Here is a 24,605-nt window from a genome sequence, read left to right as displayed (position 1 = left end):
GTCGTCTCCTATGGAGTTTCGGGGGAAGGCACTCGAATTCGATCTGTGAAATAATTTACAGACACAGAGATACTACTCCTTGAAAATTATCCTAATATATTGGGATATTGAAGTTACGTCTTATAAAACTGTCGAAATTTTGGGATCTTATACATACAACAATAATTGATTACTTTTGTTTGATATATCAATTATATATTCAAATTTTGTTTATCTAAAGCGTTAAGATTTTACTAATCGTTTAGTTGTTTTCAGCTCCTTCAGAACTCGTTCTCGTTTCGTCTGGTTTTAACTGCGGCTAAATAATATATTAGAAATGGCAGCCTCTTATAGCCTTAATAACAAATCTTGCACAGGGAAATGTACATCAACAAAACAAAGATAGGCTTAGAACACATACAGAAAATGATGTTATACACTTATCAGCAGATATTGTATTATAAAATGCAACTGATTCAAGCTGAGTTACAAATTGTATTATTATTCTGTAAACTATTATTATTTCCTTGATTTTCAGTGTTGATTCTTGGGATTTGGGGGCGGGGGAGGTAATGTAGGGATATTATAAGGTTCTGAGTACTATGCCTGGACTAACGGCTCTTTTTATATTTATAATGAATCATGACAATATGATTTGGTGATGAATACCTTGTAACGGAGTCGTAACTTGCAAATCCATCTCTTCGGATTGGATATGTGCAATATCTAATATATAATTCGATATCTTAGGAATCTTAGCAAATAGCTTAGCTTAGGAAATAGCAAGTAATAGCATAATAGCCTTATTATGAAAAAGGTGCAAAAATTGTTGTTGTTTTTTTGCTAATTGATCATGATAATATTCTTTTTATTTTTCTAAATAGATGATGATAAATATTTGATATTTAAAAATTATTCATGGGATTTAATTAAAAAATATGGTACGGCTCAACGCGTAGGATACTTTGTATTTTTTTTCTTTCTTTGTACTGTTTTCTTATACATACTTTTTTTTTATCTTATAACACTTTGTATTACCAGGTGGCCCATTGAAATCTGAACACTTACTATTTCAATTACTAATGAGGGTTAAGTGATTGAAATTAACATATTCATATTAGTTACAAAACAAACAAAAAAAACCTTACGTACAAGTCGAGAAAATGACGCTTGAACGGGATCGACAAATTTCCATACACTCACTCCAAGAAGGACCACTGTCTACACCGTCGTGTCTACAAGTCCAAAACGTTGGCCAAGAAGAAGGGCTCTGTCAAAAAGGCCAAATGGACCCGGAGGAGTTATAGAAAATAGCCCAGGCCCATCCCATCAAGTTTATGAGGGTCCATTCAAGAGATCTCGGAGTTTCACACCAAATTATCGATAGAGCTATCAAAAAAGCGGCTGGAAAGAGCCTTGGGAGAGTGGAAAGACTACTTTTGAGACCAACAATGAAAGAACTCCTCCACTACAAGACTCTTTAGAGTTATTTTTGACACTTTGGCCTACTACAGCTCTAGTGCCAAACCCCTCGACTACACCTTTTTGTCTCTGTCATCCAAACACTAAGACCATATGTGTATAAAATTTGACACTTTAAGATCAATTTTTTATTTAAAAAAAATCATCACAGTGGAAAGAGTTGGTCTCAAATTTTAGTTAACTTGAACAACAATTTTTTTAATAAGTTTTTCAGGGAACTTATATTTTTTTACCACTAAATACTATTAGAATATTCAGGGAATATGTGTACAAATTTTGAGACATATAGATCCATTTTTTATTTAAAAAATCATCATTTCAATAGAAAGAGGTGTTGAAATGTGTAAAGAGATTTAGAGTCCTCGCCTTAAAAGAGTTAAAATGGTTTAAATCATTTATTTTTTTGTGAATTTCTTTCTTATTTTTCCTTCCACGTAAATTGTGGTCAGTTCGGTTTGGTAATACGTAGATTTATAGTGTGTGGGTCCGTAAATATTCATATATATATATACATAGGGACCAAAAAAAATAATAGGGTAAAAGAATGAAAAAGCCAGCAGCTGCTAAATGTATATAGAGGGTGGTTGGGGGTGGTAAGAAAAAAGAAGAAAAAAAAATATATCACAATCATAGAAACGTTTGGCACCGGTCACTCCTTACGAATGTGGGGGAGAGGAGGGGGGGGAGGGGCAGGGGAAATGGAGATTTTTTTTTCATCCAATATTTTTGCCAGTTTACTTTCTTAATCCTCATGTGTAACAGCAGTAGCAACAACAAAACCAGGATATAAGAAAGTTCATGTTTATTTTTGTCATTTCATTTTATTAAACCATGGACTAAGTTTGTAACCATCTCGTTCAAGGAGTGAGCCGCCCATGCCAAAGATTTTCTACAATTTATAAGACTCAGCAGGTAATTATGTTCGTATTTTGAATTTGTATATGTTGTGCGTCAACATACAAACAATCTTGAACAAATATAAAGATAATGAGAAAATTATTTTACTTCATATATGGATACATAACAATATTCCATATACATATTTCGCTCAATTCGTGCCTTTATATTCAAATTACTGATATGATTTAAGATATCTAAGAATTGTAGCTAGAGTTTAGACTCTTTATTTGATTTAAGAAACTTAATTTAACTACGATATAGCTGTAATTGTGATGATCAATTTTGTTATTTATGTCAATTATAGGCTTATTATTCACATTTCTTGGATGATTTAAGATAGACAACAATTATATCTATAATATAGAACATTTATTTGCTTTTTAAAATAATCATATTGGGCCGGATATGGTCTTTCAAATAAAGTTTCTAATTATTTGTTTGTGACAATCAATTTTGACTACTTTAAGTGCAATTCCCAGGCCCTATAAAGTGTTGATAAAAATAATTTCTTGATGGAAATTGACGATAATTTGTCGAAGAATATAAATCTAATCAAGTCTCAATTTTGATAAAAAAATCATTCCAGCTTGTTTTTGTGTTGACAGGCCACATATAGCTATACATATTAAATGAAAAATATATTTAATCTGGCAATCAACATGGTAACATTCAGGGACAAAATTAATAAATGCATTTTCTTATAAAAAAGCGAATTAAAGAAAATGTCTTTCAAAAAAATTAAAAGTAATCAAGAAATGTTTTTCCTTTTTTTTGAAAACGTCATCAAGAAATGTATTATAATTTTTTTTAATTAATCAAAGGTTTTTTTTTATATTTATACTTTTGTGAAAGTTCTAACTTGCATAAACAGATTGTGCAAGTTAGAATTTAGAACTTTATTGAATAAAGGCATCAGTCATTTAAATTACTAGCCTAGCTATTAATTGATTCTATAGATTCATTTTGATTAATACACATTTCATGGTTATTATGTATTTACGCACGGCTGTATTCACCATGGACCAAAAGGGCCATCCATATCCATAATCACGTATTTCATTACAAACTTGGTCATTTTAAATCCCAACTATTAATTGATGCTATCATTTTATTGTGATCTATTCAAATGGTGAATTCACGATTAATGTAACTGTGGGTATTTGAATTTTATAATCTACCACAGAGTACGTTTTATTATAACAAATTAGACCCATTGATCAACTATACATAGAATATTCAATAATTACGAAATTGTTAGAAATAGGACTGTTAATTCATCATTTAAATTATTCATCCCATTTTTAGAGTTGTAACTTGATAAATTTACTAGTAGGAGTTGATATATATGGAGTGTGTAACCCTTGAATCCAATAAATATATCTGGATTGTGACCGTATAACACGGCCTTGTGACCCCATTTATTAGATAATCTTTCTTCTATATATACTATGGATTTGACCCTTAATAGCTAACAAGGTCAATGCACTTTATAAAAGGTTTATTTGATTTTATAGGACAGCTGGGTGCATTTTTGTAGCTTTATGCATAGCTTTTAAACATTAACAACAAAATGAAGAGGAGAAAGGAATTAATTTACGTGAAATTACCCAAAAAAAAGATAATTTAATTCCTGGGACATTCACTACACGATTGTTTTAATTCAATCCCCTCTTTTATTTAAGAACTATTCTGCTGAAAAAATGGCGGGGGGAGGGGTATTTTAGGAGTATTTTTCCTACCAAAAATCCGGTCATTTTAAAAGGATTTTTTAAATTAAATATGCATTTTCGGGATATTGGGAGCCCTTTTGAAATTCCACAAAATTAATTTATCCTGGAAAGTGTTCATTATAAAGAAATAGATCCATTCTATCATATTCTGATTTTTGTAAAATAATAATGGTTCACTTTTGTTGAAAATAAATATTAGGCCATTTGTGTATTCTTCTATAGTATAAATTCTTTCAATATTTCAAATAAACCAATCTTGGAGCAAGCATGCGCATTAGGGGAGTTTGTTTTTCTTTCTTTTTTTCGAATTTCGATAACATTTAGTTTGAAAAGTTGTGATATGCTAAGAAATTAACCAAATCAAAATGTTTTACATTGAATACCTAATTCAAAATTTCATGAAAGGGTACGAAATATCTATTTTTCCTCAATTAAGATTAAAATAGAGCAAATATCCTTATTTTGCATTTATTAATTATGATAGACATTATTCTAAAATTATATAATTTGACCGTGATGTTCGACTAAATGGGCAATGCAATTTTGAAAAGGTTATTTTCTTATCATAACACAGCTTTTCCACACTAGGTTTAATCGAAAAAACAAACCACCCTTATGAGGACAAAGGCTCTATCAAACTTTTTCACCCTTTGTAGTTGTAATGACCAACAATGGTTGAAAAAAAAGAAGTTAAAAAAATGAGTGCATGCTACATACATAGAATATTCTAAAATAGTACATCTTTACTTTAATACATATGAGATAATATTAAAGTTGAATGTAAATTTCTGTTTGGCATATTTTGATTTCCATTATTGTTACATAACAATAAGAAAAGAAAGGAAAAAAAATAAATAGAATTTTTTTCTTTCTCTTAATCCATCATCTTTGTCAAAGTTCCACATTCTCTTTCTTCTTCTCCTTATGATTGTATGTTTGTCATTCTCTTTACACACATCCCTGATTCTTAACAAAGAGCAAAGGTACCAATAATTATAAGTATGTGAGGAACTAACATTGCATAGCTCATTCTCAACGATGCATATAATATTTATATTATATAGTGTATGTATTAGACATTCCCATTTTCGGGTTAATATCCCCCCCCCTGCCCCCTCTACACAACAAATGGCTTTTCTGCTGTTGGGCACAATCAAGCGACTGACTTTGTCAAAGTTAGACGCCTCTCAGGCCATTTTAGCGCTGTATAATTCATTTTTTTTTATTTGATAAAAAATGGGATTTTTGGGTCAATATGGGCCATTTGTAGGGCTCTTGCACCCTTATGTTTTGCCCTTGTTTGTTCGTCACCAGGATTGGACCAAAAGTTATGTAGCGATTTTCATCACACTTGCTACGAAGTTTATAATTGATCACAGTAAAAGAACATTAAAGTTTGAGACGTCAAGGTCAACGGTCAACGAGTTACAGATCGATTTTGATCTAACTTAAATATAATTACCATTCCCGAGTAACAATGACAACAGAGCAGGACGAGAAAGAGATGAAACTCTGAGAGAAGGAAGCGTACAAGTCAAGACCCAATGTCCAATCATTCTCAGCATTTAGAGCAACCTACATCGAGTACTTTCGAAACCTTGCCCCATAACTTATATATATTTTTTGATATTAACCTATCTAGTTAAATACTAGTTAGTATTTGGTTTATGAGTTAAAAAATACCTTTTGTACCTTGTTTTGATGATTTTTTTTTAAATAAAAGGGGTTCTACTGAGATGTGTTCAATGATTTGTGATTTCCCTGTTGTTACAAACATAACACGGTCAAATTTCACCTAACTTTAATTGATAGTTCTTTGATCAAAAAGAAACAAAATTATCTTATCTTATGATTCATAAAACGATGGACACTGCAAATCTTAGTGCATCTTAGAACACCCCTTAAACTATTAAAAATGAGGTTCAGAATGAAGTTTTACAATTAAATCAATGACTAATAAACAGAGATTGAAAAAAGTCCTGATACTGTAAATTCCTTATCTCAAGTCTTTGCTTACAAGTCTCAGTCCTTGAATATTTTCGTGGAGTGCAGCTCAAGTCCTCAGAAATAAAATATATTTCAAAGAGTACCCTATATACAGAGCAAAAATTGAAATGGTCCAAGTCTTAGAGTAACATTCAAATCTAGAGTCTATGATTGTGGTATCAAGTGGAGTTGTAATTCTTCAAAATATGAACTCGAGTACAAGTCCCCACCTCAATATTTGACTCATCAGCGATTTATATTTGGAACGGTTAGTACAAAAGGACTAAAAATTCCCAATTTTGCCCCAAATTACTATTTTTGTCAAATAAAAATGGATATACGAAAAATGCCCTGAGAAGTCTAAAAGTCGGCTTTTATATAATTCTTAGTAGCAGAAAAGTCCTTTATTGTACATAATGTGAAAAGTATTCACTGAAAAACAGGAATGTCTAATGTATATACATAATCAATGCAAAAGAGAATGATTTTGATTGGTTCACCCTTTGCACCTCCTCTTTCTTTCTTGTTTTTTATGAAAATACGCATAAAAAAACCATTCTGAATATGTATTTTTTATCAATAATAATAATGGACTTGATTCAATGATAGGGAGGGGAAACGTGAAGCTTCCAATGGTTGATGGAGGGGAGAAAGGGGGGAATCCATGATGGAAATAATAATAATAATAATTGGGTGAAAGCCCCAAGCTGGGGGAAGGAGGGAGGGATTTGTGACTCGTGGCAGTAGATGTACATTGTACAATATATATAAACGTATAATACAATAGCAAAATAAAAATAGTATTATTTTTCGGGAAGGAAAATAATTTATATATTTTTTTTATATGAATATGATGACTGAGGATCGTGCAGCCATGTTTGAGTATATTTTTGTTGTTGAGGAGGAGGGGGAAAGAAAAGCATCATCCCTTTGACTAAAATCAGAAGCTGGGATGATGAGCGTTTTCTTGTGACGTCAGTATTGTTGTTGATAGCGGCCATTTTAGGGGATGCATACATAATCAGGTTTTATATGAATAAAAACCCCTTTTTTACTTTATAGTAAGGAAAATGGTGAAGTTTTTCATCTAAGGGAATTTCACATTTTCATGTGACGTCAGCAATGTCGATGTCGGCCATTTTGGGTAACCGTTCTTTTTTAAAATTAAAATCCAAATCCGTGGTCATAACTTTCTAACTTTTTCATATTGTAATCATTCTTCATTTTGAATGTCTTTTATTTTTAAATTGGTCAAAACCAATGGTTTTTGAGGAATTGGGTTAAAATTAGACATATATTTTAGTTTTTTAATTAAGAGTAACTGACTTACTTTTTTTGATAGATGTTTAATTAGAAAAATGAATGACTATCTCCATATATAACATCTTTACAATTTAACTTCTAATTAAAAAAAATATATATGATTTAAGCAGTTTTTGGATTAGGCAATAAGTTTGCAACAGTAAAAGTCATAAATAAGAAATTTAAATTATTATTTTTTTTCCTCTTTTATGATTAATTAATTATATATTTACATTTGCACCCAACAAGTTTTTAGTCCAATAATTGTCATACAGCAAAAATCGTATGGCGTCATAGAATACTGCGACAACTACGCAGTGACTGGAGAGCCGTGATCCATACCTATGAAAACGATGATTGCTAAACAATCGTTCCTTTTAAATCTGTTGTTCAAGACTTTTGACGACTGAGAGGTGTAATATTTAACAATAATGTTAAATAATTTATTTTTTCATTATTATAAAAGTTAAATTTGGTACTTTTAAACAAAAACAGTACATTTTAAAAATTCAAGATTAATTAAATAAAAATGTTATGTAAAAGAAAAGTCTTTGTCATGGTCCTGGATCTTCCTAGAATTTGGAAGAATCCTACTTGAATATAGGTCTGCTCACGGGACTGTTTGGATGTCAAAATGGGTGTGGCTAATTAAAAATTCTTTAGGTACATTTATCAGATTCTATAAGGGACTTTTGGATTTACAAGAAAGGCTACTAGGGCGCTTTCTATCCAATCAATTTGGAGAAACTCAGAGAATCTCAAATTGTAGACAATAAGAGAAAGTCGAAAAAATCAAATTTCTCCGTCATTGTTGGAGTAATTATATAATGATTGATACATAATAAAACTAGGGAATACATTTTTTATAGTGAGTAAAAGTCAAGTCCTTTTTTTATTGATATCCAACAGTTCACAATTTTCCTTAATATTAATGATAAAAGAGTTTTCACTGCTATAAAATTTTGTTTTTAAGACTCACAAAATGGTCGACATTATCACTCAAATAGGTTTAAAAAGTTACTTACAATTTCCTTCAAATCTAAAAAAAAAATGAAATTATTAAACATGCCCAGAAGTAAAAATTGCTTAAAATATTATAAAATGTGAGTGGTTTTCAGAGGAATTATCTATCATAATTTGAAAAGGGAGTGATCCGAGATCTTTAACAAAAAGTTGTAAATAATCATTTTTCAATGTTCAATAAGTGTTCTTTGAGATTTATTTGCCTTAAATTGAAAATGACTACATATATAAGTAGTATCCTTATTGCCTCACAAATCCAATTGACTACACTAGTTATTGGTGAAAAGACTGCATTTCTTTATGTCTCCTGCCAAGGGCTTCGCAACAAAATATTATTCAATATGATTAACAGTGTCTATGTTTATACTGTACCCTTTACTTTTATTTCTGTTCTTACTAATCTTTCAATATAGACTAAAGAAATTTCTGGAATAATAAATTAAATTTTTTTATTATTTTTTATAAGGTCATAATTTGTTTTACTAAAATATTATAGACACTTACATTCTAAATAAAAGGAAAATCAGCTGGTGCAACAGTAAAAATGATTTTATCAACTTTTTTATGCAAAAAGTTCTTTAGATAATTCAACAATCTTTATATTGCTGTTTCCACAACAATCTTGAAGGAAGCTATAATGTTGCATGCATCATTGCCTTGTTATAGAAAAAAAAAATTGCTTTAAGCTTATATTTCAATATTTTTTATGTCATCATTATCTTTTCAAATCCTGTGAGTTTTTACTGCGATACTAACACATGACATCAGCTGGCAATTTGTGCGGGATGTCAACAAATGCCAACAAACATTTTGTTTGCATATAGCGAACTATATGCAAGTAGAAGGCCGAACAATGTTGTCTATGAGTTAACATAACCGACAGAGCGTTTTTAGTTATATATGCTCGAGTTGTTTAGTCGACTCATTTTTATAGTATTATTCTGTGTTTTAAGACTCCTAAGAAGTTATTAATCAGGGGGCGTCTTCAGGATTATATATATATATATATATATTCTTTATTTTTTTGGAAAAGAATTGAAAAATTAAATTTCAAATATTAAATTTTGCAAAAAAGAATTTCATAAATTCACAGCTTTAGCAAAAAATTTATTTTTTTGGAAAAACATTTCAAAAATCTACAGCAATTACCAAAAAATTTAATTTATTCGAATAAAAATTTTGAAAAAATTTGAAAAATTCACTGCTATTTAGAAAAATAAATTTTTGGTAAAAAATTTCAAATAAAATTTTTGGTAAAAAAATTTCAAAATTAAATTTTAACAAAAAAATTGTAATTATCAAATTTTTTAGTAAAAAGAAAAAAATTCTTGATGGGGGGGGAGCTACATCCCCTTCAGCCCACCGCCTGCAGACGCCCTTGTTAATATACTAGCCTTCAAAAGCTCAATATACTTTAGCTGGCTATATGCTAGCGTTGAGCATTGAAATGTTTGTAGAGTATTTAATAAGAATATATTACTAACAACATTATATGTTGTTAGTAATGTAGTTTATGTATACAGTAGTGTGTTTTCACTGACGTCATAAATGCATCATAATTGAAGGGTACGACATCTTGCGAGTTCATAATTGATATTTTTACCAGATAAACGTGACAAAGCTTCATGAAACTTCATCAAATGCCTAAAGAATGAAAGACTTAACACTTGCATTGAATGCTACTTGATGTGAGTGATAAATAATAATATCAAGGTTAATAGAAATAACAGGATAGACCACCATCTAGCTTGCTAGAATTTTCAATTTGATGTATTGCACCCAATGCTCGGCAAGACACACAGATTTTGACAAAACACGTAAGCAATCCTAGTCTATGATGACGTCACTATTGCTAAAATAATCCATCTGATGTAACGTACCGACAGCTGGGTAAGAAAAACAAATTTTGACAAAACAGGGAACCACTCATTCACTTTGACGTCACTATTAAAAAGTGTGGTGGAAGTCAAACATCAGTCGTACACGCGTTAGAGTATTTCTATTAACCTTGAGTAATATTTATATTAAATCAAATTAATAAGTACTGAAAATCCATATGAAATGACTAGATTTGTACAATTGTCATTTTTTACGATCGATTAGGAAAGTAGGATAATTAGAGAAAAATATCTTATATTTTTTCCTTTGTTATCGTTAATTTATAACGATATAATAATATATCTTTAATAGATCTTTGGGTCTAATAAAACCGGGCAATAGAGCGATATATTGTTTATGGACAGAAAATTTCAACTCCTTATATTTGCTAGTAATATTTTGACAGCCAATACTTGACTATTTTCTCTAATATTAATTAAAAGGGGTTTTATTGTTAAACAACTTGGTTGTTTAGATCTCCGAAAATGGCCGACATCATATGAAAAGGCTCTATAAATTTACCATTACATTAGAATCAGATTTTTTTCTCCATATTAACATACCTTTCCCGTCAATAATTAGTTCCAAACAAAATTAATAGATCATTCCTAAGTATTTTTAATACCTATTAATTTCATTTAATTCTAATGTCCCTGTTGTTGTGTTTTTTGACATATTGTATTGATAGTATTAAAGTCTTCTTTTTTTTTTTTCATTTCTAAAGGCATTTAATTGAGTCTCTTCATGATTTTTGTGGAAATGCTTCCAACATGACATCATTTCGGTGTACACTTTATTACTCATGGGAGAGCAAAGTATGCTCTAACTAAGTTACATTTACACTATAATGTGAATTTGTCGAGTAAAAAAAAAAAAGGAAACTTGTTTATAGAAATACCATATAAGGATTAAAAAGCGTATTTGGCTTCATTCCTAGATTCATTTATTTGGTGTGACGTCATGGTGTTTGTACCAATGAGAAAGGGTATTCGTTGTTTAAGGAGTTTAATTGGTTCTTAAAAGGTATCCTTTATTAGAAATATGAATTATATGTATTAATGATGCGTGACTACGGTTTTCTTTTGGTGGGGAGGGGGGTTGCTTTTTTGACAATTTTGACAGAATAACTCTTCATCGGAAAAGAAAATCACCGCTTGCCATGATGTTTAAAGTAATTAAGAATACTCCTAGAATTCTCTATAGGGAATTTTTGATACTTTCGAGTAAATAATGTCCTTCTTTGACTTCCGCCTAGCCCCTTGACCACCATTGCCACGGTATTCTTATAAGAATATACCAACTAATTCTAATATAAATTGACCAGATGCTGCCATATTGACAATTTATATTTGGATTACTTGAGGGAAGAGCAATAGCGGTGGAACAAAAAAAAAAAATAGAGAGACCAAAGATATTTACTGTTGACTCAGACGTTTTGTTGAGTCAGATGGGGAACTGTTATATTTAGTATCAAGGATTGAATTGATATGTCTTAGTATGTTTTTCCCCCGTGTTTTATATAACATTCAAATTCATCTCAAAATCCATGGCATTGGTGTTGCGAGGCATAGATTGGGAACCACTGCACAAGAGTCAAAGATTAATGCATTACTCCGAAAAATAGTTGACAGTCGGCACTGATTCTTTTTATTATTAGTTATGATTTTGTGGCCCCAAAGAAGACGCGCTTTCTTCACCTTTACATCTATTTCTTTCTTAGTTATATATATTGTATAATAAGTTCGTTTTCCTCCCTTGCTATCTGATTTCTTTTCTTCTGCTATTTATAAAATATGACTCAAACAACATCTTTCTACCCCCCTCCTATTCCACTCTCCAATGCTATAATATGTTTTATTATATAGTACATAGTGTAGATGTACATAGAAAGTCGCATTCTACTAATCACCCTTTATTACGACTACTATGGATGATTGTATGTACTACGAACGACTATTCTTTATTTTATTGTTGTTACTTATTATTGCACATCTGTAGTTGTATATCTGGATATTACAGTATGTACGAAGCGGAGGGGTAAGAGTGGGGTCGTCTCATACCCCCTCTCAATACATATATACATATAATAACATAATATATTTTGCTAACTTGTCAAACAACTTTTGATAGATCTATAACTAAGATATTATATTATTGTACAGTATGTATTTATAAGATAGTGTTGTGTCGACTGGAACTATTTTCGAGTTGGTTCGAATTAGTGTTGTGTGCGTACTTATTTATTCGGTACGGTCCCTTCCAGTCATTGGCCCAGTCCTATTGATCTGTAAGACTGCCCGTCCTTGGGACCTGTCCCTACTGTCGGCCTTTGGGATTTTCCTAAAAATGTCGATGGTTTTTGAAACCAAATAAGATGTATGTATATTAAGATCATTGCGCATTCTTACGAAAAAGATTCCTGTTTTCCTTAAAATGCAATTTAAAACGACATATTATATTGTTATTTAGTTATATAATATATTTTATTATCTAACATAATAATTTAAAAAAAGGGAAATACACCCTAAATGACGTCACGAAGGATGGATTTTACCTTCTTTGAGGACTGACAAATGGGACTGGGCTGAATTGACCGGACTGGACAGGTTTGAATCGACTTGTGTCAAAAGATTTTGTACGTCGTTATCTTTATTATATAACGCAACCTTTCCTCCAAAAAGAAGCCAAAGAAAGACCCAAATCATTTGGTACTCAAACGCGTCCGTAGGGGTGGGGGGGGGGCTACAGCCTGGCCCCCAAATGAATGAATTGTTGCGTTGTTGAAAAATGATCCCTGTGTAAGAATTTTTTTTAATTTAATTTTTAAAAAGCCCCCAAAAATATAATTTCGGGGACGCCTCTGGTAGTGGTTACCCAAATTTCTTCCCAACCATGGAGGTAATACTGATAATTTTTGACAGCTTCAAAATTGCAAATTATAGTTCGACCATCAACGTTCAGAACAGACACATCGACAGCAATATATACTGTGTATTTTTTTTTATGTTAGTGAGATGACGCCGTGTTTTACAGTACACTTTGTTCTATCTATTTTTGCATTTGAAAAACCCCGTGTTAAGTTCATAATATTTTATTGAGTCAGTTTGGTGGTTTATATCACTAAACCTCTACAAATGATGTTTTGATATTCTTGGCCCTGCTGTCCCTAATTGGTCTTGTAATCATTCATAACTTCCAATCAGGCATATGATAACAGGAGGGGGATAGATGTAGCGGTACTACACCCCCAATGACTAAAATCTTGTCAATTTTTTTGAAAAAAAACAGCAATGTTCATATATAAAAAAATGAATGTATATTGTAGATTTTGGTTTTTTCCGTCATAATTTGAAATTATCAATATTAATTGTTGTCAACTTTTTGCTTAAATTTGTCTTTTCTGTTAAAAAAAGAAAAGTTTATAAACAATGAGTCAAAATCGTGACAGTTTTATCCTTTTCTAATGCATGGACTTAAATCGATCCTTAACAACTGAGTTCAACTCAATTCGACACAACACTATAGTACAATAGTAGAAATTAAATCATTTGAAATTCAGGGGAAAAGTGGAAGAGGAAAAAAAATAGTTACAATTTTCTTCCTTCATCTTTTTCATTTAATAATATTTTTAAGTTCGTAAAAAAAAAAAACTCATTCTTTGAAGTACATACACTGGAGAGTGAGTACACGTGACCAAATATTTTGTGAGGCTTCACCAGTCGTGACTGGTGTTGGTGCAACTCTAGCAGCAGCTATTCTTACTTGTTAGTTGTTTTGTTGTAGCTGTTGTCTTCTTCATCTTCAGTACCTCATTTCTTCTCCATTAATGAAGAAGAGCGCGCTCACCCCTTTAAGTCGTCTTTGAGTACATAAAAATATTATGTATGTACAAAATTAATTGGGGGAGTTTGTTTAAAAATATACATAGTACATACTTTGTTGCTTTAATAAACCGGTTTCTCTCTCTCTCTCTCTAGTAGTAGTTTTACGTAGTACACTAAATAGTACTCTTTTCCTCTTTCTTTTATTTCGTACTGAACTGACATGATCATCAAACAATATCTTGGGGGGGTATGTAGAGTATACTACAGCTAGATGATGCAGTTTGTAATTTAATTTTAGGAATAACTATATTAATATGTGTATTATTAAATTAATAAATCGTCAAAAAAGGAGTTAAATAATTATATTATCTGTAGATTATACTTGCATACATATGTATGTATGTACGTACGTCAAAACATTCATCAATAAGCAAATACGACTCAACAAAATAGTAGTAGATACAAACATACAGTAGTTAGTTGTAGATAAGTTCATTGACCCATATACGTGTATATAAATATACATAATAACATAATATATGCAATTAAGCCCCAATAATGATTTCTATTTCCAGATCTTTCCTCAAAGAGTGGGATGAACACCACTACGCTTCGCTCAGTCATAGCCCCCGAATCTGTCTCTCAGGCCTCATCCCTTCTTCTCTCTGCCATGAGCGCTCTTCCTCATGAAAGGACTGGTGGTGGAAGTGGTACTAGTATTTTCTCTCCCATGACCTATGAAGGTCATTTGAGTGTATCCTATGCCTCTCACCACCATGATCTCCTCCGTCCCGGCTCATTAGGGGGAGGAGGGAACATTTCACTACTCAGCCTCGGAGTTGACCCCTCTGATGATGTCAAAAAGTACCTGGACACTTCATCCTCTTCCAGTCCACTCCGGGATGAAGAGGGAATTTCTTGCCCACCTTACCGATGCACCAAATGCAACTTTGTGGAGCTATCGTCCCTCGAGTCCTTTCGAGCTCACCTTAAAGAATCCTCTCATTGGAATCATTCCCTAGAAGAGGATGATATTGAGGATGACGTGGAAGAAGATGAATGTGAGGGTGATCTGGAGGAGGATCTTCTGGAAGAGGAAGAATCCAAGTCCGCCTCCTCCAAACCCGGATCTAAAGCCCTCAAGTCTCTCAAATGTAAGCAATGCAACTATGTGGGAATATCGAAAGAGGACTTTTGGCGACATACTCGGGGCCACATCAAGCCAGAGAAGCTCCTCTCTTGTCCCCAATGCCCCTTTGTTACAGAGTACAAGCACCATCTGGAATATCATCTCCGAAATCACTTTGGCTCCAAACCCTTCAAATGCCGTAATTGCAGTTACTCCTGCGTTAATAAGTCAATGCTCAACTCTCACATGAAGTCTCATAACAACATTTTTCAGTATCGATGTCGGGACTGTTCCTATGCCACAAAATACTGCCATAGCCTCAAACTCCATCTCCGAAAGTACAAACATAAGCCAGACGTTGTTCTTAACTCTGATGGCTCCGTGAATCCTCTCCCAGTGATTGATGTCTATGGAACACGCCGAGGGCCCAAGACAAAAAAGGATGACACCGGAAACCCCGTGATCCCTCCCTTTGTCATGGCACAAATGGCAGCACAAAAGTCCCAAAGTAGTGAGAACAAACAACCCTCCCCCGTTGCAGCCGTTTCTCCCTTCAATGCCAATGAGGAGAGTATTCAGGAGGACGAAGATGACACAGAGGATGAGGCAGAGGTCATTACACTCAAATGTGAGCTCTGCGGCTTTCAAAGCCAAAGTCGAGAGATCTTTGAGAACCATATGAATTACCATTCCCGAGTAACACTGACAACAGAGCAGGACGAGAAGAGACGCCCCTCTCAGAGAAGGAAGCGGCAAGACCGAATGCCCAATCATTCTCCACATTTAGAGCAACCCCAGGAGAAGGAGAGTCCAGCACGTGCCTACATCGAGTACTTTCGAAACCTTGCCCCATTCTTCCTTCAAAATAATGACTCTCTACGATCCTTATTGATGCAAAAGGCTCTGGATTTCTCAAAGGATGGGTCTACGACACCAGGGATCAAGGCAAACGTGTCCCCTGGATACGTCTGGGAAAATAGTCATGTCTGTAGTTTTTGTGAAGTAGCATTTAAGGATCCAATCATGCATACGATCCACATGGGATATCATGGATTTTCGAATCCTTTCAAGTGTAACATGTGTGGAGAAGAGGCTGGAGACAAGCTCAGCTTCTTTCTTCATCTAGCAAGAAAAAGCCATGTCTAAATTAATTAACTAATGATTCATATTTTGATATATATATATTAATTAAACAATGTATTTATTACTAAAAATATGATATACGTAAATTATATCTGTAGCAATCATCTATGGGGATGATGCATTTAGTTTGAGTGATCTACAATTTATTCTATGTAAAAGTATTCTATTAATTACTATTTATTGTCAACTTTTAACGAGAAATATATTGTTATTATAAATATATATATACTCTATAAAGATAATTATATAGAATAGTCGTTTATAGAAAAGAACAACAAACGGTACACAACGGTAAAATAAAAAGAAAGTCGAAAATGCGTAATGCGTAGATATACGCCAGTCAGGAATGCAGACTCCCTCTCTGTTAATTTTACTTTGTAGTTGTAGCGACTGAACTATTCCTCCTTTTAAATCCATTTGAGAGGGAAGAGGGTTTTTTAAATGCAATTTCATATAAATTTTAATAAAGGTTTTCAACTTGCAAGCAAAGGAAATCCCAGCTAATAAATGACTAACGGTATGCTAAAAGAATAACAAAATTACATTTAATAAATATTAATTATTATTAGTATGAGTAAGTAACTAATAAGTAATATAACTACTGAGTTCAAAAAGCAACAAGAAACAACGACCGTCGACGACGATTCCTCCTGCCTTCAGCCTTCATAGAACAACAACAGCAGAAGCACCAAGAACGGCGACGTACGAAAATATTCAAGGTTATTTGAGAAAAAAAAAGAAGATTCTAATAACTGAAGACGTGACGTTGTAGTAAAGGCGAGCACGCCGAAAGACGTCTCTTCGAAGGAGTATCCACACGTGTTTCCTCAGTTCTATTTCGATCTTTGTAGTGAGTACTAAGGTAGCCGGCTCCAGTTAAACGGATTGCGGCATCATTACTGTGCTTAAACATGTTTGGAAAGGTAATCATCATGGATAATATAATTTACTTTAATTTAATTTAAATAACTTAATATTTTTCCTCAATTTTTGTTGTATGCTAGTCCGTAAGACTTTACTGTTGTACATTATTTATATTTATTTAGCAATAGCCACGTTTCCCCCTCTTCTTTTTTTTTTTTATAAAAAAAGGAGAAGAAAAAATCGTCAATTTTTTTTTATAAATATCATCATTTCTTCTGCTACTTTGCCGAAATTATTTTAATATATTATGTTTGCTATTTTTTTTAAATGTGTCGTAGCAACCCTTTTTATTCTTTTCTTTAATAATAACAAAATAGCAGACATTTTCTATTTTTAAATTATGAATAATTTATTTCATACTCTGACTATCCATGATTTTTTTTAAATGCGCAACACAAAGGCAACAACAGTACCACCACAAATGCTAGAAGAAGCAGGTAGTTGCTTGTTCCAGGTAACTGGACGAATGGTAGGGTCTAGATGTACATATATTCTAGAAAAGGTGGTGTGTGACGCAGTTATAAGAAAACCTGTTTGCAATCGTCAAAAACGAATAAAGAAATAATAAAAATCTTTGTTATACCTTAATCGAAGTCTGTTGACCTTTTTTCCTTTTCTTTGACTTCTCTACTCAATGTAATGCACTGTTGTTCGTCTTTTATAATATAATATAATAATGTATAAAATAGGCCCCAGGATTTTATTGATTACGGATGATATATGAATGATGTTTTATTTTTGCTTTTATAGGTCGATGTGAGTGACAGTTTCCAAAACATTCTTGATATATCCTTTGATGGAAGTGAGTTTTCGTCGTCTTTACGATCCAAGTCTCCTTCCAGTGATTCGTCATGCCTTATTGGAGATGGAATCATCGGACTACGCAATAGTTTCAATAATAAGAACAAGTTAACATCTTCTTCCTCCTCTACGTGCTCATCCTCTTCTTCAGCCTCATCTTCTTCTTCTTCAAAAGTCAACACAAGCCGCTACAAAACGGAGCTATGCCGTCCCTTTCAAGAGAGTGGCACCTGCAAGTATGGTGAAAAGTGTCAATTTGCTCATGGCTCAGGAGAAGTTAAGAACATTACTCGGCATCCCAAGTATAAAACGGACCTTTGCAAAACCTATCATTCGATCGGTTTTTGTCCATATGGACCACGATGCCATTTTATTCATAACCTCAATGAAATGAACAAAAATGTTATAAGTAATAATAACAGTAATGTTGTACACGCCTCATCCTCAGTGAGCCATTTAAACAATTCGAATTCCTCTTCGAATCATCATCATCATAATAACAAAAAGAGCAGCCACAAGACGACATCGTCAACAAATTCTATCTCCTCGAATTTTTCTTCGATGAACATCTCCACCAACAACACATCCTCCTGCTCCTCAACTACTAATAAAACACATCCATCACCTAATCACAGTTTAAATTTACTTCATTTAAACACTAATAGCAGGCACAGTAACAATTCTTCGCCTTCCACCACTCCATCCATCATTTCTTCTTCTGGGGCTGCATCCTCTACGGCAAGTACTTCCCCTTCTTCTTCTCCCCTTGAGCCACTGCCTCTATTCTCTCCTTCAGACTCCTTCTTTTCTTCACCTTCCTCTTCTGGGAGGTCCTCTCCACCATCCTCCGCTTCTGGGGATGATGACTTCATCAGTGAAACTGAGTCGTCCAGCAACCAACTTCTTCTCAACTCTACTTCTTCCCCTTTCTCTTGTTCATTGTCGATGAGATTGCCAGTCTTTAGTACCTTCGGTGCTACAAAATAAAGGAAATTTAAACAAAACGAAAATTTACATACATAGATGATTTATGGAATGTTTTTTGCAATGAGAAAAAGCAAAGCAAAAAAAAACACCACAAAAAATTATTATTATTATTTTCTTAATATTATTGGATAATTTTTGTTTCTACTTGAAGAAAGAAAGAAAATTATCATTATATAAATTTTATATATATATATATATATATTATGATATTTAAATCTCTAAAAACAAAAAAAATTTCTAAATAATTTATTATTCATCTTATAATTAAACAAAATTAAAGTATATATATTATATATACATATATTCATATCTATTTAATAAAACAACCATTATTAATTTAATATAATTTTTCACAACATGATTGTATAATTGACATATTATACCTTACTATATTATGATTACAAATTAATGTAAAATATTTAGTATTTATTATAATTTAGGGGTTTTCCAAATGACAACATTAAAAAAAAATATTGAAAAAAATTTGGTGATTGTGAACACACACTCTCTTTCTTTCTATATCTATCTATATTACCTTAATTAAAAGCTAGCTGACTGTATATAACTTATTATATAATTATTTATTAATTTTTTTATAAATTATTATTTTTAATATATATATATATTATACACTTGCATATAACTGTACTGCGCGTTGTTGCATCAATTGGGGCTATCAAAAGATACGACATGACATGAAATTATTATGTTATACATACTGACTAGTTTGTATACGCTTTGGCCAGTCTGTAAAAAGTACGTCAGGCACATCTCTTTCTCAAATTTGAGACTATATTATTTGTATTTTATTTTATAATTCGAGTTTATTTTGTTTGTTCTTGTAAAACTTGGCAAAAGACTCCTTTCCTAACATCATGCATAGTTGTCCAAGGCTTGAACTTGAACTCATTGATTGAACTTGAACTACTATTTGAAGTCAAATCATTTATGTTTTCTTTATTGGAACTCTCCTTTGCCTCCTTGTCTTCTACGTAGGTGAAATTGGGGTGCCTTGCAATGTACAAAATGCCACAAAATTCGCATCCTCATGGTCTGATATAATGTAAATCATTGAGGCAAAATAAGAAAACTTTGGTCAACTTTGTTTGGGAGATATTGTGTAAAAACGGATATGTCAGGGTACAAGTACTTTTTTGGAAAGAATGATTTAGTAATGATACATTCATATTTATATATATTGAAAAGGACTGAACTGGACAAACGGTAGTTTTCAGTTCTAAATAATGTTAGGAACAATACTAATTATGGCAATCCTTATCTATTTGGTCCAGTCCTAGGACTGGTATTTCGGACTGTCAGTACCATAACTAACTAAAAAATAGAGGATATATTATTGAGTGACGTTTTTTATTAGTTTTAGAACGGGACTGTAGTCTGCTGTCCTAAATAAGACAAAATATTTTTTGCTATTATAATTTTATCAAAACTCACTCATTGAGGAGACAATTTGAGATATTGTAACGGATAGGACAAATGGGTCAGTTGCAACAATGTTGCAATTTTCCTTGCATGGTTAATTCTTCTTTATTAGTTCAGATATTTATTACTTGGCAGTAAGTATGAGTATTAATTATTATCCAGGGCAAGGCCCTGAAGAGGATTGTGTAAGATAGTTTCTTGGATCTATAATACTGATTAGTAACCTATAATTATAAATCTTATTATATTTTAATCTACTATAACAAATTGAAAATTAATAATTATTCAACACCTTCAAATTTCTAGTTATCCATTCCTTTAAAAATAGTCTTTATTTGTTACTCAAATTATTTTTATTTAATTGTTGCAACCGTTCTTCGAAGACAGTTGTCACATTTGCTTTCTTATGCAATTTGTGGAAAAACGACAGACTATAATAATCTCCAAATTAATTAATACAATAGCATACGCATGTTGGTATGCTATGTCAAATTTTGCCGTACCTCTTAAAGTTAACTTCGAGACATTGAGCCAAAAGCAAAAAGTGTTGCAACATTCCCCCAATCTCCCCTATATGTTCATAGTATGATATATGTATGCATCATATCATATATATAGACTAAAGAGTTTTGTGTGGGATGTCATCAATACAGGGTTCAGGTTCAAGGTCTCTATTTTTTTTTTTTTTTTTTGTAGCAAAAAACGTATATAAATATTGACTCTTCATTCACTGTTTGTGTTTAATTCTTGTCATTTAATGATTACTAATCATTGATTAGCCTTCGTTCTTGTAGTATGATCAAATATTTGCTTCATAAAGTCAGATTTTGATGCTTTTCTGCTTCATTTTCCTATAACGAGTGTTATGAACGTTGATTGGTTGAATTCAAATTAGACTTTGTTTAGCTATGAAGATTTATTGAATAATAATTCCATAGTTGGGAAGAATTGACTACCCACCAACTGATTTTGAACCTTTTCCCCTGTTTCTTTTAGCATGAATGATTGCGTAAAAAAAAAAGTAACGATGTGATAGAGAGATGTTTTGGATCGAAGATTTTAGTTAGGAAAGATTATGTTATTGGACTGGATTTGTTTGTAGCAAAGGGTCATGTTTCGTTTAGGATCAAATGAATTAGCATTGTGTTCTTGGTTGTTTGCAAGAATGGGAGTCTTCGGATGGGATTACTGTGAAGTGTGAGGACAAGGCTGGAGTGAGACTTAGAGTATTATTACTCGATTAAGACCCTAGTTAATATCAGCAACCTGTTTATGATTTTGAAGGGGGAAAATGAATTACTGTTTTTTAACATTTAAAATGGCATTATCGTAGGGAAAATATTATTACTCATTTTTAAAACAATTTAGACACAAGATAGGAGAGAATTCTTCTTTTAGATATTATCCCCGTAGGTTACAAGTAGTAATGGTTTTAACCTGACCAAGACCAGGGGTCATCAAACTATTTCACTGTGGGACAGATAACTAAATGAATGACGAGCCCGATAAGTCTTGGTTTGTAATTTTTTTCAAGTATTAAACTTTTTGCTCTGCTGCATTATTTGCCCGAATGCAAATGCTTTAAAAAAATAAATTTACTAATATCCCCTCCAGCCCATCCCCCGTGGATACCCCTGGTCAAGGAAGGTGATTTATAGTTACTATTAGTAAAAGTTATACTCTTTGACGTCACTATTAAAAAGCGTGATGGGGGTCAAACATCATTTGGAAATTCGTTAGAGTATAACCTTGTATTTGTATTAACCTTGATAATTATAGAGTAGTCTCTAGAAAACTAAGGATCTCCATGGCTCATCACATCATATATTATTTTAAAAAAATTATCAAACTGTTATTATTATTTTTTCCTTCTTAAGGAGAGAACATCTATGTATTGATACTCTTCTAGATTATTTAAGCACCATTTTTCTGTTTGTCGACGTCTAATAACTCCAAGTAATGCTGGCCGGGTACTACCTAGTATTACAATAAATCTATATTAGTAGATTAAAATTTCTAAAATCCATAGCTATTCACAAAATATTTTAAAAATTAGATTTTTGGAAAAAAAATGTCAAATATTAAATTTTTAGGAAAAAAAAATTCAAAAATCCACAGCTATGCACACAAAATATAAATATTTTATAGAAAAATTTCAAAAATCCACAGCTATTCACATAAGATTTTAATTTTTTGGAAAAAAAAATTACCCCTAATTTTTCATAAATTGTTTTATCCTGAGCAAAAAAAAGTTTATAGTAAATAGTAAACATTCTTAAATTGGGGGGCAGACTACTGCCCCTCCAGTCTACACCCTATGGACGCCCCCCTTACATTACATTACATTTTCCTCCTCAAGATGTTAATTATAATGATATCCTTTTTCCTTGAGAAGAGAACCTCTAAGTATTGAGTAATTACGTGAAAATGTGCTCATGAAAAATGTTGAGTAACGCTGGGAATTTCTTGGGAAGTATCTTCTATATTATTAAAGCAAAGTTTTTTAATAATAACAGGCAATGCCGGGTACTATCACGACGAACATTTAATAAATTGTCGTTCAAAAAATTAATTTTGGTCTTTTATAAAAAAGATCATTGAAACTTTTTTAAATAAATAAATTAAATTGTAATCTCAATTTAGTCAACCCGTGGAAGAAGGGGGGGATTATAGTCATGCCCTGTCCCCTCTTTGGAGTCCGCTCTTGGGACTGGTGACATAATATACAACTTTTTTTTTTAATGCAACAATATTTAGACTTAAGGAAAAATGATTTTTAAACTCAATACTAGTTATTTAAAATGATTATACAATTTAAAATATACTTGGGGTATAATATTTATGTATTTGTTAAAAACTAACAAATCAGATTTGGGATGTTGCTTGTATGAGTAAGTCATCATATTTAATCATTATTGTACACTGAGTTCTGAGGATATTAAATGAATTTATATTAATAGAGATTAGTCAATTCATAAAATACAACAGATGTGGCTTGTAAACACAAAAATAAGCTAGAATGGTTTTTCTCAAAATTTAGCCTTGATGATATATTTTCTATTGTTGGACAACGTATTATTGACAATTTCTTTTAAAAAAATGTTCTAATTAATCCTTTGAAGACGCCGCAAATTGTGCTTAATTTAGCAACAACTCTTTGTAACAATGCTAATTGGATTATTTTATTTAAAAGGCAAAAAACATATAAGTCTGTTAAATCAAATCTAGGTTCTAAACTAGAGTTAAAACTCTTGGGCATCTATACTCATCCTACACAAATTGGAGCCCAAGACTTTAATTGACTCAAATATGTCTACTAAATACCGGTGATTGTATAATTATATGTGAGTTTTGAAGCTTTTTATTAAACGTCAAATAACTAGGTTGTGTACCGATACATCCTAATCGTCAAGAATTAGGTTTTTATGTATCAGAATCGGCCTAATAGTGCCGATTCTAACGATATCTATGCATTATTGTTTATATGAATAATTTGACTTATTTGACCTCCTTTTTGGAGACAAAATCACGGTTACAGATCAATTAAATAGCTGGACTAGACGACGTCCTTCAGACGAATTAAAAAAAAAGGAAAAAGGGGGGAAGTACATTGAAAGATTATGCAAATTTGCAGGCTTGTACATAAATCTACTTGAAAGTAAATATTTAGAAGCAATTACATTCTTACTCCTCCATACATTTGAATTGTATCATGAGTGGTTCAAAAAGTCCATAACGGGTGCGTTAATTGGTTTACTCTGAACCCATTAATTAACTTTCCCACTAAATATCTCTTTTTTGTATGTTTGTTGAATAATATTGTTTATAATTGAACTGAAGTTGAGTCCATATTGTCTGAGTCAAGTTCGAGTCATCACTATCCGTCTCGGGTACATTAAAAAAGATTCTGTCTTATACATATTTCAATTCCTAGGGCAAACATATGAAACTCAGTTAGGAACTGAAGACATTTCAATACCATTTGATCTCATGTGGACCAAACCAGTCAAATTTAAAAAAAATAGCCTTTTGTTAGTGTTGCAAGTATTATTTTTTATTAGTAAGTGAGTTGAAATT

At 32.1% G+C, this 24,605-nt stretch overlaps 2 protein-coding genes across 4 annotated transcripts; both read left to right on the top strand.

Annotated features, from left to right (window-relative positions):
• The first annotated feature begins 2,219 nt into the window (after positions 1–2,219).
• On the top strand, positions 2,220–16,601 carry LOC121115109 (protein hunchback). Of its 3 annotated transcripts, none has more exons than XM_040709270.2 (2): positions 2,220–2,373; positions 14,680–16,601. In XM_040709270.2, exon 2 carries the CDS (start codon positions 14,700–14,702, stop codon positions 16,377–16,379), a length of 1,680 nt encoding a protein of 559 aa, XP_040565204.1. In that variant the 5' UTR covers positions 2,220–2,373; positions 14,680–14,699; the 3' UTR covers positions 16,380–16,601. The 3 variants fall into 3 exon arrangements, with proteins under 3 accessions (XP_040565204.1, XP_040565205.1, XP_040565208.1); XM_040709271.2 differs by lacking the exon at positions 2,220–2,373 and adding an exon at positions 12,793–13,078; XM_040709274.2 differs by lacking the exon at positions 2,220–2,373 and adding an exon at positions 14,293–14,351.
• A 341-nt stretch (positions 16,602–16,942) lies between these two features.
• LOC121115110 (uncharacterized) lies at positions 16,943–19,736 on the top strand. Its single transcript, XM_040709275.2, has 2 exons — positions 16,943–17,299; positions 18,051–19,736. Exons 1-2 carry the CDS (start codon positions 17,288–17,290, stop codon positions 19,086–19,088), a joined length of 1,050 nt encoding a protein of 349 aa, XP_040565209.1. The 5' UTR covers positions 16,943–17,287; the 3' UTR covers positions 19,089–19,736.
• Positions 19,737–24,605: the final 4,869 nt, after the last annotated feature.

The sequence above is a fragment of the Lepeophtheirus salmonis genome, chromosome 3 (assembly GCF_016086655.4).
Source record: "Lepeophtheirus salmonis chromosome 3, UVic_Lsal_1.4, whole genome shotgun sequence".
Taxonomy (NCBI): domain Eukaryota; kingdom Metazoa; phylum Arthropoda; class Copepoda; order Siphonostomatoida; family Caligidae; genus Lepeophtheirus; species Lepeophtheirus salmonis.
This window is presented reverse-complemented; position numbering and strand designations above follow the sequence as displayed.